Source organism: Puma concolor, chromosome E1 (assembly GCF_028749965.1).
Source record: "Puma concolor isolate L17-30 chromosome E1, mPumCon1.1.hap2, whole genome shotgun sequence".
Classification (NCBI taxonomy): domain Eukaryota; kingdom Metazoa; phylum Chordata; class Mammalia; order Carnivora; family Felidae; genus Puma; species Puma concolor.
Window position 1 is genome coordinate 23622033 of NC_141680.1, and position 13829 is coordinate 23635861.

A 13829-nucleotide genomic window follows, 5' to 3' on the forward strand; every position below is an offset into this window, starting at 1 on the left:
AGTTTGTGGGTTTGAGCCCCACGTCGGGCTCTGTGCTGTCAGTTCAGAGCCTGGAGCCTGCTTCGGATTCTGTGTCTCCCTCTCTCTCTGCCCCTCCCCCACTCATGCTCTGTCTCTATCAAAAAATAAATAAACGCTAAAAAAATTTTAAAAAACTATGACCTAGAGTTTCAGTACATTAGTTTTATCACTTGTATTCTCCCATATTCCCTTCATTAATAAAAGGTTAATAGATCCAATTCTATTTTATAGATGAACTAAAGGCTGTGGAAAATTGCAGTTTATCTGAGGCCATAGACTTTCAGTTATATAGTTCAAAAGATGGCAAATTTTCCTTAAGAGTTTTTTGAGCCACAGATAACTTTGAAAATATAATGAAAGCTATGAATCCTCTCCCTGGAAAATATGCTTATATGCACATATGCAATTTGGCAGTTTCATTTCAGGAAGTTTGTTTTATTGGTTGATTTTAATTTTAAGTAATCTGTACACTCAGCACGGGCCTTGAACTCATTACCCTGAGATCAAGAGTTGCATGCTCCTCCTCTAGCTGAGTCAGCCAGGCACCCCTCATTTCAAGAGGTTTAAAGCCATGAACTCCAGATAAAGATCTACCTTGGCTTATTCTTTCCTCCTACCTTGACATATTCTTTCTTCTCATTTCTATTCTCTTGGCTATCCAAGATGATACAACTATCATTTGATCCAACTCATTTGTCAAGTATATTTTTGCAATGAATAAAATTTGGGGTTTATCTGGAAATTCTGTGTATCTCCATCAGATAGCCTAGCCTGTAGTGTAGCTTGGTCAAATTAGGTGCCTGATCTTTTAGTTTAGCTTAGTTGGTGCACATGTATGTCACAAAGCTATTTTTATATTGAGGTTGCATTATTGGAGAGATTGTCTGACTTGTCATTTATTGTGTTCCTCTTCATAGCAATCTGCAGAGCGCTGTGTGAGCACATTGCTTGATCTCATCCAGACCAAAGTGAATTATGTGGTCCAAGAGGCAATTGTTGTCATCAGGGACATCTTTCGGAAATACCCCAACAAGTATGTACAAGTACTTCTACCCTCTTCTTCCAACCATATAGGCAATGTGTAAGGCACTTTGAAATTGGCTAGGTATAAATTATTCTTTGTAATGTAACTGGTCATAATAGGATATTTTGTTAAAAATCCTATTAAAATGGATACCTTATGAAAAATAACTTTTGTTTATTTAAAATTTTTTTAATGTTCATTTTTGAGAGACAGAGAGAGAGGGAGACCAAATCTGAAGCAGGCTCCAGGCTCAGCACAGAGCCCGACGCAGGGCTCAAACTCACAAACCGTGAGATCATGACCTGATCTGAAGTCAGACGCTTAACCAACTGAGCCACCCAGGCGCCCCGAGCTTGTGCATTCTCTTAACCAAAAGCCTTTATAGTTTGGTGGTTTGGTTTAGGGTACCTTGTTGGTCATTTTTTTTTTTAGCCTTCATCGTTAAATACACTTCTCAGTTGTGCCCTCAATAACTATAGTTGATTTTGTTACATCAGGTATGAAAGCATCATTGCCACTCTGTGTGAGAACTTAGACTCGCTGGATGAACCAGATGCTCGAGCAGCTATGATTTGGATTGTGGGAGAATATGCTGAGAGAATTGACAATGCAGATGAGTTACTGGAGAGCTTCCTGGAAGGTTTTCATGATGAAAGCACCCAGGTAAGTTCTCACCTGTGTCCTGTATCAGATCTTTTGGGGAAATTTTCAGGGAAAGTAAAGGTTGAGCACTTGTGTGTGTGTGTGTGTGTGTGTGTGTGTGTGGAGAATTGGTGACCTTTTCAATTGTGCTGATTTCTTATGGAGCAAATCTGCCTTAGACCAGTGGTTCTCAAACTTTAGTGAACCTAGAGTTTGTTAAAGCACAGGTTAGGTTGCTGGCCCCACCCTTGGAGTTTCTGACTCAGTGGGTCTGAGATGGGCTTAAGCATTCTCATTTCTTACCAGGTTCAGGGTGCTGCTGCTGCTAGTGGTCCAGAACCACACTTTAACAACTAATGGCTGAGAGCAGTAATTAGCACTTTTTAATTTTCTGTCACTGGAAGATGATGACCTATTCCTGTTCGTAATGGTTGTGGCTCATTCCAGCAGGTGTTTTCGCTTAGAGCTGTGGTGAGGGTTGGCATGTGCAGTTTGAAAAGATTCTCTGGATAGCTACATTTCTTCCCATCTTCTGTCTCTCCTCTACCAAAATGGAGAGACCTGACCTTGGAACTGTGGGCACAGAGAAGCAGATAAATTATAAAACCCTTTTCCCCTGGCATTTGCACTCATTGCACATTGAAGGTCATGTATGTAATCCACCATAGTAATTTTAATAGACCTATACAAGGAACACATACAAGCCTATAGCTTTGTGTATGGTTCAGCAGCCCATATTTTTTTTACATTAAAAAAAATTTTTAATGTTTATTTATTTTTGAGAGAGAGAAACAGTGTGAGTGAGGGAGGGGCAGAGAGATGGGCAGACAGTCTGAAGCAGGCTCCAGGCTCTGAGCTGGCAGCACAGAGCCTGACACGGGGCTCCAACTCATGGACCACAAGATCATGACCAGAGCTTAACCAACTGAGCCACCGTGGCACCCTTCAGCAGCCCATTTTTAATTAGCTGTGATCTGGCATAGTTTTACTGTTTTTTGGCTCTTGCCCTAGTATGACAGATAATTCCCTAATTTCTCCCCAAGTTGTATCTTTTGGTGGAAATGAATATAAAGGATTTAATAAATAAGCAATTTTTTGTGCCAAAAATGCAATTTAGGGACAAGAGGCTAGTGAGTTTGGGTTGTTGTTTTTTTAATTAATTTATTTTTGAGAGAGAGAGAGAATGAGCAGGGAGAGGGGCAGAGAGAGAGAGAGAGGGAAAAAGAGAACCCCAAGTAGGCTCTGTACTGCCAGTGTGGAGCCTGATGCTGGGCTCAAATTCACAAACCTTGAGATCATGACCTGAGCCAAAACCAAGAGTCTGATGCTCCACTGGCTGAGCCACCCAGGCTTAGAAAGACCAGGTAGTAATTCGTAGATGGGTAAGCACTACTTTGGAAATAATGGTAGGGAGTAATGTAAATGCTTTTCACTTTATCTGTTAAATTACATCCCCATAGGTGCAGCTCACTCTGCTTACTGCCATAGTGAAGCTGTTTCTCAAGAAACCATCAGAAACACAGGAGCTGGTACAGCAAGTCTTGAGTTTGGCAACACAGGTATGAAATCTAGAAAAAGCATGGGTTTGATTTGTCTGCTTTTATATTGAGGAGATCATGAAACTCTGAGAAGATTCAGTTGGGGGGATTTGTTTATTTATTTTTACTTATTTATTCACTTATTATTTTAAGTAGGCCCTATGCCCAAGTTGGGGCTTAAACTCACAACCCCAAGGTCAAGAGTCACATGCCCCACCAACTAAGCCAGTGTGGCACCCCTCATTTGGGAAGATTTTAATTGGAAAGGGCGCAGTCTTTAGATCCTGTTAAAATATAAAAATAGTGCCTCTTATACATATAACATCGAATTATAGTTCGGTGGCTTTTAAATGAACTGGCTCCAGTTTCTGTTGAACTTAGATGGGCTTAACTTAGATATTTTACTTTTAATGAATGACCTACAGTGTGAAAATGACATTGAGTCTCACAGTACTGGGTGACTCACTTAAGTCTCACTCCTTCTGGGTGACTTAATTTCACCTTCTAAATGAAAGTACAATGATTTAATATTGGTAAATGCCTCAACAAAGGTCTCCGATATTGTTCTTTCTACCTTCTAGAATTGATTGCCTTTCTCTTTAAGTAATTTTAAAGTGCTTATGCTGCCTCCTTAATTATTCGATATTTTTGGTCCTCCCTAGGATGAGTTCTGATTTTAGAAATGTGGCAACTGGAGGCCACAGATTTATTGTCACCATTTTAGGTCCACAGAAATCAAAACAATTATTTTATCTACTGTAACTAGTATAGCAATCATCAATTCATCATAATTTCGTTATGTTCTTAATTGAATTTGAGAACTGGCTGGCTATAGCAGGCCGTCAGAAGTTCAGGTGTGTGTCGACACATGGAATCGGATTTAGATACTCAGTTTACCATTTTTCTTATTCATCTCTGTATAGTGGTAGATAATCAAAATTTGAAATCTTTTCATAGTACTTTTATCTGTTATCTTTCCTATTATTAATTTTACATCCTTTAATATATATTTGTAAGCATTCTTTGAAATGTTTCTTTAAAAAAAAATTCCCTTTTAAACATCTTCCTTTGCCTGAAGCAAAGCAATTTCTATAACCATCAAGGCAGTGGTTATTTAATACCTGTATTGAATTGAGCATTCTAGACTTGTTTTTTTTTAATTTTTTAATCTTTATTTTTGAGAGAGAGAAATAGAAAGTGTGAATGGGAGAGGGGCAGACAAAGAGAGAGAGAGGGAAACACAGAAGCTAAAGCAGGCTCCAGGCTCTAAGGTGTCAGCACAGAGCCCGATGCAGGGCTACAACTCAAGGATCTCAAGATCACGACCTGAGCCAAAGTCAGCCACTTAGCCAACAAAGCCACCCCAGTGCCCGAGCCTTTTAGACTTCTTAGTGTAGACCCTTGATCACCCATTTGTATCTGTGTTAAGGTGGATTTACAACAAGTTTCTAAAGAGAATTTGGGCCTTGCTCTCTCCCTGCTTATCTCTAGATAGGGATAGTCTTAAAATCAAGCAAGTGTCCTTGGTAGGTTCCATTGTAGTCACCGGTTCTCAACCCTATCTCCATCTCCATGGTCTGTTGAAGGCCTATGGGTCTGTATTTCAAAGGCGTCACAAGAGAGCTGTATTTTGGATTCTTGTCAGATTATCTCCTGTTATTTATCAAAATTTGCCTGAGATAAAGTGTTTAGGGAGGATTGCTTAAATAATACAAGGACTCTCTGTTCTTACAGATAAAATTCGCCACTGAATCAAGCCAGACTGGTAGAGAGCTGGGTATCTAGACTGCATTGTACCTGACCCTTAATTAAGTTACATTTACTAAATTATACCAATACATTCATCTAATAGTAGGGTTGTCATGAGAAACTATCCTATTTGGATCTGTTGTCAGAGTCATTTGTTATTCCATTATATGTTTTTTTTTCTTTATGAGGTTCCATCAAACAAATTCCTAACCAGTTTTGGATTCTCCTAAGCATTGGTAGGTATGTAGTTAACTGACCCTCTGAATGGCTTATGTAACTAGATTTCATGCTCATATGAGTTGGAAACTTTAGAGTCAAATTTAAGGATCTCTTGTAGAAAATGTGTAGGTCATTGTGGCATGCATTTTTCTGTTTCTAGTTCTGATTTATGCTCTCTAGTCCTGGATGCATTTTTGTAAGCTTTGCTAAGTCCTTTTCTGGGACTAGGGCAGGGTATAAGTAGACCATCAGATATTCCTGATTGAGACTTTTTGTATAAGGACTAGTATAAAATCTTTAATAATAACCATTTTTATTGTGCTTACTATGTACCAGGCATTCTTGTAAGGACTTTACACGTTAATTTAATCTCAGTAATGGTTGATACTGTTATTATTCCTATTTTATAGATGAGGAAACTGAGACATAGGCCCAGTTAGTATGTGGCAGAGTGAGGAGTCAAACCCAGGTAGCCTGGCTCCAGAGTCTTTGCTGTTATCTATCATGCTGTGCTGCTTCTCTAGCCTGAAGGTCAGGGATGACTTTGAGACTGCGTACTCCTTGCTTTCCCTCTCTGAAGCACTATTGTGCATAAGCCAGTACATGCAAGCGAACTTAGTGGTTTTAAGATCATTGTAGGTGATTATTTCATATTTGGTTGTAAATAATTATTAAGCAGTTTTTCTAGCCAACCCTTTTCTGTCCAGTTAATGAGATCTGAGGAGTTACCATAAAAGAAGAGCACATTGGTATATAAGTCTTTTCCACTGTAAGTTTTTTTCTCTGTTTTGTGCCCCCCACCCCTACCCTCCAAGTTTGTGAAATACGAACCTAATAACTTGTTAGGTACCAATATTAGGAACCTAATAACTTATTAGGTACCAATTTCAGTTGAGGGCAGTGTGATCTGCTAAGTTGTGTTAATTAAGTTTATTTATTTTTAATTTTTTTTTAAGTTGATTTATTTTGAGAGAAGGACAAAGCCTGAGTCTGGGAGGGACAGAGACAGAGGGGGTGAGAGAGAATCCCAGGCAGGCTCTGCACTTCTAATGCAGAGCCTGATGCTGGGATTGAACTCACAAAACGTGAGATCATGATCTGAGCCGAAGTCAGATGCTTAAACAACTGAGCCACCCAAGCATCCCTAAGTTGTGTTCATTTGAATTGGGTGATGGGAGTTCTATTTCTGCTACATCCCTGGTTCGAGACATGCCTGAGCAAATTTCTTTTTAATACTGTTCCTTTCCCATTTCAACAATAGAGTTAATTAATACTGGGTTTTTTTTTGTGTTTTTTTTAACCTGTGCTGATAATTCAGTGAAGTAATGTGAAATATTTATGCTTCTAACTTTATTTTTATTAAATAAAAACATTTTTTATGTTAATTTTTGAGAGAGAGAGAGGCAGAGTGCAAGTGGGGAGGGAGCAGAGAGAGGGAGACACAGAATTCGAAACAGGCTCCAGGCTCTGAGCTGTTAGCACAGAGCCCGATGTGGGGCTCGAACTCAAGAACCATGAGATCCGAAGCCGGCTGAAGTCAGCCTCTCAATCGACTGAGCCACCCAGGTGCCTCTGTGCTTCTAACTTTAAATAAAATGGTGGTTAATTAGAAATATTATTACAGGAAAAGGAAATGAACCCTTGAATCCAAGGCTTCATTTCAAAGGTTTGTCTTCTCTGCTTTGGTAGTTATAGAGCAATCAGTTAAGAATACACACAGAAGTGTCCAGACTTTAATAATTACCCTGTATAGTATGTTCAAGAAAAATTAAGATGAAGACTTCTCTATGAGCTAGAGAACACCATCATCAAAATCACCTGTGCTGCTTGCTGGAAATGTAAATTCCTGGGCCTGATCCTGACATAATGAAAATTTCTGTGATGTGGCCCTAGAATCTGCCACTGAGTGACTTTCCTGGTATGTTATAATGTTGATGCATAGTACAGTTTACTGTTTTCGAGCATGCCTGGTAGTTATTTTGGAAGCTCTTAAATTTTTAGAAATGTACTATTTTTTCTGGGGCACCTGGGTGGCTCAGTCAGTTAAGCATCCAACTTTGGGTCAGGTCATGATCTCATGGTTCATGAGTCTGAGTCCCGTATCAGGCTCTGTATTTACAGCTCAGAGCCTGGAGCCGGCTTCAGATTTTGTCTCCCTCTCTCTCTGCCCCTCCCCCACTCATGCTTTGTCTCTGTCTCTGTCTCTCAAAAATAAATAAACATTAAAAAAAAAAAAAAACAGTCACACTCCTGTTAATAAAAAATGTGGTATTCACACATACATACTCACACACACAATAGAATGTTACTCTGCCATGAGAAAGAAGGAAATCCTGTGGTTTGCAACAACATGGATGGACCCTACAGGCACTGTGCTAAGGAAGATAAGTCAGGTAAAGAAAGCCAATGCTGTTGGTTTCACTTCTACGTGCAACATAAAAATGCCAAATTCATAGAAACAGAGTAGGATGGTGGTTACCAGGAGCTGGGGGGTGATGGGGAATGGGGAGATAGTGGTCAAGGATACAAGCCTCCAGTTAGAAGATGGATAAGTTCTAGGGATCTAATGCTCATCATAATGATTATGGTTACTACCGTGTTATATACTTGAAAGTTGCTAAAAGAATAGATCCTAAATGTTCTCACTACAAGAAAGAAATGGTAATTAAGTAACATGGTGAATATATTAGTTAATGCTACACCAGTAATTATTTTGCAATATATAAGCATACCAAACAACACATTGTACATCTGAAATTTAAACAATGTTATATGTCAGTTTTATCTCAATAAAGATGACTGAAAAAAAAAAAAAAAAAGAAATGTACTATTTTCCCAGATCCTGGCCAGGAACTAGGGGGACTAACAGAAAAGCAGATCCAAAACCAAATTTTCCGAATCACCAAACATGGAATGGCACCTTAAAATCATAAAAAGTTTCGATTTTTATGTCACATGTCTTGACTGGGCCTGATTTTTTGTGGCCTCCATATAAATAGTGAGGCAGTGTTGACCAGCTTACAGTAAGCCTAACAAATCAGCCCTCAGAATAGCGACTTTCGAACAGTGAAGATCCTTGCCTGTTCTTTAGCTTCAGGCTTTGGAAAATTTGCACTCATTTCTCACAGGACCATATTTTTAAAGTGTGTGCCTATAAAGATTTACGGTGCATATACCCTTTAATCCAGGGATTCTATATGTAGCATTTTGCCTTATTGCCGTGTTTTGAATTTGTGGAGTATAGGGGGACTCCAAACTTCTATCATAGATGTACATAGTTTTGTGAATCCCCACAGGAATTAATTAATTAATTAATTTTGCATTTGGTTAAGTATGTACATAATGGAAAAGAGAAATAATTTGAAGTAAAAAGTAGTCAGTTTTCATCCATACATTATTAAATTGTATTATAGTTTAATACCTCAACAATATTACTAATCTATGAAGACAGAAGACTGAATTTTCCTGGGCAAGTGATGTGCAGTATTCATTTTAATTGTGTATAATAAAAAGCATAATTAGTATACAAATTTTAAATGGTGTGCTTTGGGGATTGAATATATAAATTAAGATTTAACTTTTATGTATCAACAAAAGCTGAGGTGGGGATTGCTTTCCTGACCTGATACGTCAAAAAACTGGTAGTCTATTCTTTTTTTAAAATTTTTTTTTTTCAACGTTTATTTATTTTTGGGACAGAGAGAGACAGAGCATGAACGGGGGAGGGGCAGAGAGAGAGGGAGACACAGAATCGGAAACAGGCTCCAGGCTCTGAGCCATCAGCCCAGAGCCCGACGCGGGGCTCGAACTCACGGACCGCGAGATCGTGACCTGGCTGAAGTCGGACGCTTAACCGACTGCGCCACCCAGGCGCCCCTTTTAAAAAATCAACTTGTTTTGGGTGCCTGGGTGGCTCAGTCAGTTAAAGCGTCAGACTTCAGCTCAAGTCATGATCTCACAGTTCGATTCCTGCGTTCAAGCCTCACATCAGGCTCTCTGCTGTCAGTGGGGAGCCTGCTTTGGATCTTCTATTTCTCTGCCCCTCCCCAGCTCATGCGCGTGTGGGCACTCTCTCTTAAAAATAAACATTAAAAAAAGTCAACTTATGTTTTGTGATGTTCAAACTTTGTTTCCAAATAAAGTAAGTAAGATTTCAGCCTATTTATAAACCAATTACCGGACTTCTCAAAAACAAAACACCTTATGTAAATTGAATATTATCACTGTTTCCCTTTTTTAACCCAGGCATTTCAAACACTACAAACATTTTTATATGCTATGTAACACAACCTATGAATGTGATCAAGATTCTTTTGAGTTATATTTACCATTTTGATATTCTGTTAACTAACTTGCCGTATTGCAGTGTTCCTTATGCTTTTTAAAATTTTTATTTGTTTGAGAGTGAGTGGGCGGGGGAGGGGCAGAGAGAGGGAGACACAGAATCTGAAGCAGGCTCCAGGCTCTGAGCTATTGGCACAGAGGCCATTGTGGGGCTCAAACTCAAGAACCATGAGATCATGACCTGACCCAAAGTCGGACGCTTAACCAGCTGAGCCACCCAGGGGCGCACCCTTATGCTTTCTTGTTTTTAACCAGTGGTCCACTGTGGGCACAAATTAAACAATACATGACTAAGAAAAACCATAGGAAACCATGTAGTCAAAACCATCTGGGTCATTGCTAGTGTTTATTAAGCTGGGTGTTAAGTGCCTTAAGTGGCTAACTCATGAACCAATTTATCTGCTTACTTAGAAACTCACATGGAAGCCCTCAAATTGGCCTACTTTTGAAGAAAATATTTTTGTATGTGTATTTTAAATACAGATACTGAAACAGCGACTTACTGTTGTGGCACTAAAACAGCTGGAATGCCATCATATAGACGTACTCTGAGAGGTAGATACCAGGATATTTATCGCTACTTTGTGATGTTCACATAAATGAATGCATGAGTGGCAGGAAGGAGGGAGAAAGAGGCAACAACCTAAATGTCCATTGATAGGGCACTAGTAAATAATGTTGCAGTGCTGTATATACTGGGGAAGTTTGCAGGTGTATATGCCAGTGTGGAAAATACCTTGCAGAGGAGTATATATAATGTGAAATTGGTTTTATATAAAATGGATATATGTATGCTTAGGAGCTCTCTGGAAGGATACATAACCACACTGTTAAAATGGCTATCCTGGGGATGTAAAGTGGGGAAGGGTTGGATGTTTGGGGGAGATTTAAAATTTTTATTTATTTTTATTAAAATATATACATATGTTTAAAGATTTTGTCCTTAACACACAAAAAAATTATTTTTTTTAAAGATTTTGTTTTTATACACCTACTGTGGGGCTTGAATGCACAACCCCGTCATCAAGAGTCATGTGCTCTACCAACTGAGTCAGTCAGGTGCCCCAGAGACTTATTTTTATATTACAAACTTTTTTTTTTTTTTGAGAGAGCAAGCATGAGTAGGGGAAAGGGGCAGAGGGAGAGAGAGAGAGAATCCCAAGCAGGCTTCATACCTCGTGGGGAGCTTGACAGGGGGTTCAATCCCATGACCCTGGGATTATGACCTGAGCAGAAATCAAGAGTCAGACGCTCAACTGGCAGCTACCCAGGCACTCCGATATGTTACAAACTTCTAATTGTGATATAGCATTGATGAATTTTTTTTTAGCCATGAGTATGAATAAAAATTATTTTAAAACTACCACAGAAAAAACAAGACCACTAAATTAAAAGGTCACCCCTTTGGGAAATGTTTAGTTCCACGCTCTCCTTAACAGTCATTTATTATTTTAGATAGTAGTACCTCTCATACTATATTGTAATAATTAGTATTCTGGACTTGTTAAAGTCAGGCACTATGTGTCTTATCTCTTTATTTCCAGGGCCTAGCCAGTGTCTCCATAGGAGATACTTAATAAATATTTGAATGAAGAAAGAAGGTATGGGTGAAATATTTTTAAAATCTATTTCATGAATAATCCTGCTGATGTTTATAGCAGTTAAAAAACATTTTTGGGGGAGGCACCCGAGTGGCTCAGTCGGTTAAGTGTCCCAACTTTGGCTCAGGTCATGATATCATGGTTCGTGAGTTCGAGCCCTGCATCAGGCTCTGTGCTGACAGCTCAGAGCCTGGAGCCTGCTTCGGGTTCTGTGTCTCCCTCCCCCTCTATCTCTGCCCCTCCCCTGCTCACACGCATGTACCCTTGCTCACTCTCTCAAAAATAAACATTAAAAAATTTTTTTTTAAAGAATTATTTTGATGTTCCAAGGCTGTCTCAAGGAGTTAATTTCTATCAAATTAAACTTTTATTTTCCATTTCCCATCTTCCCTTGAAATTTAGTCTTAGAACTAACCCATCTCGATTTATATTTAAATTCTTTGGAACATTAGAGATTACAGAATTATGACTGTATTAAAACTGTGTTGAGTTTAAATATCTTAACAGCCAACTTTATAAACCACTACAGCATTGCCTTAATATAAATCTAACAGGTTGGGTTTCTGTATGGAGAAAACTTCCATTTAAACCTTCTTGCCCTTGCCTTTCATTAGGATTCTGATAATCCTGACCTTCGAGACCGGGGCTATATTTATTGGCGCCTTCTCTCAACGGACCCTGTCACAGCCAAAGAAGTAGTCTTGTCTGAGAAGCCACTGATCTCTGAGGAGACAGATCTTATTGAGCCAACTCTGCTGGATGAGCTAATATGCCACATTGGATCTTTGGCCTCGGTATACCATAAGCCTCCCAATGCTTTTGTGGAAGGAAGTCATGGAATCCATCGCAAACACTTGCCAATACATCATGGGAGGTAAGCAGGTGAACTAGGTTTTGAGTGAGAAGTAACTCTTTTAGACAGACAGTTCTTCCTCCTGTTGTTATAGCCTAGAAAAGAACTTGGTATGCATTTTGCAAACTTACTATAATGCCCTGGGGTCTCCATCTGAATACCAGTGACCACATACATAATAGGTGAAGGGCTCTTCTGTGTTCTAATTTGGGAAGTAGGTAAGATAACAGCTTTAGAAAATGATGAAGACTTTTTTTTTTTTTAACTTTTTAGTTTATTTATTTTGAAAGAGAGACATGAGTGGGAGACATAAGCATGAGTGGGAGAGGGTAGAGACAGAGGGAGAAAGAGAGAGAGAGAATCCCAAGCAGGTTCCACACTGTCAGCAGAGAGTCCAATGTGGGGTCCGAACTCACGAAAAACTGCGAGATATGACCTGAGCCCAAATCAAGAGGTGGGCTCTTAACCAACTGAACCACCCAGGGTCCCCATTGGTGAAGACCTTCTAAACTGATAAATTTGAAAGTTGTTTATGTCCCCAGATGAGGCTAGAAATCTTTTCAGGGCTGAAAATTTGGAAAAAAAGACTATACGTACCTTTAGCTATCTTATTGCTTTAGTGTAACTTTGGTAGAAGCTTATGGATAAAGTTAGCAGATACTGCTTTTGTGCTATAAAGCTATTAGTGAAATAATATTTACAGGATTGTTTTATAAGAGCAGCCTAGATTCCTTCCTTCTACTGGCTTTGGGCTCTGTTCTTTATCTGGCTCCTTAAGGTATAAGGTTAGGTTTGGGATTTTTCTTGCTTCTTGGGGTAGGCCTATACAGCTATAATCTTCCCTGTTAGAACAGTTTTTGCTGCATCCGCAAGATTTTGGTAGGCAAAATGAAAACAACTGTGTTTTCATTTTCATTTGTCACCTTGTTTTTGATTTCCTTTTTGATTACTTGGTTAACCCATTCATTGTTTAGGAGCATGTTATTTAGCCTCCATGTATTTATGTTCTTTTCCAGCTTTTTTTCTTGTGATTCATTTCTAGTTTCATACCATTGTGGTCAGAAAAGATGCATATGATTTCAGTTTTTTTGAATTTAGGCCTAACGTGATATATTCTGGAGAACACTTGACAAAAATGTGTATTCTGCTGTTTTGGTATATTCTGAATGGAATGTTCTGCATATATCTGTTAAAAAGCATTCAGTCTAAAAAAGAGGTTAGAGTGGGAGAGAGCCAAAGCATAAGAGACTCTTAAAAACTGAGAACAAACTGAGGGTTGATGGGGGGTGGGAGGTAATGGGTATTGACGAGGGCATCTTTTGGGATGAGCGCTGGGTGTTGTATAGAAACCAATTTGACAATAAATTTCATATACTAAAAAAAAAAAAAAAAAAAAAAAAAAAGCATTCGGTCCTATGTGTCATTCAAAGCTCCTGATTGATTTTCTACCTGGATGATATATCCACTGATGTAAGCAGGGTGTTGTTCCTTGCTGTTATTGAACTACTGTCAGTTTCTTCCTTAATGTGTGTTAATAGTTGCTTTATGTATTTAGGTGCTGCCACGTTGGGTGCATAAATATTTACAATTGTAATATCCTCTTGTTGGATAGTTTCCTTTATCATTAGCCAGTGCCCATTTTTGTCTCTTGTCATGATCTTTGTTTTAATGTCTATTTTGTCCATTGTAAGTATTGCTACCCCATCTTTATTTTTGCTTCCATTTGCATGGTAAATGTTTTTGCATCCCTTCATTTTCAGGCTGCACATCTTTAGGTCTGAAGTGAGTCCCTTATGGGCAGCATATAGGTGGCTCTTGCTTTTTTTGTCCTTTCAGTC

The 13829-nt window shown here is 38.9% G+C and overlaps 1 protein-coding gene across 4 annotated transcripts in view; it reads left to right on the forward strand.

The window, feature by feature from the left end:
• Positions 1 to 13829, forward strand: part of AP2B1 (adaptor related protein complex 2 subunit beta 1) — a 129562-nt gene that overhangs the window by 46907 nt on the left and 68826 nt on the right. For all 4 annotated transcript variants that reach the window (XM_025918282.2, XM_086686663.1, XM_086686662.1 and 1 more), the window contains 4 exons: positions 939 to 1054; positions 1543 to 1708; positions 3148 to 3246; positions 11753 to 12012. In XM_025918282.2, the coding sequence (XP_025774067.1) occupies positions 939 to 1054; positions 1543 to 1708; positions 3148 to 3246; positions 11753 to 12012 (641 nt within the window). The remainder of the gene's footprint in view (positions 1 to 938; positions 1055 to 1542; positions 1709 to 3147; positions 3247 to 11752; positions 12013 to 13829) is intronic.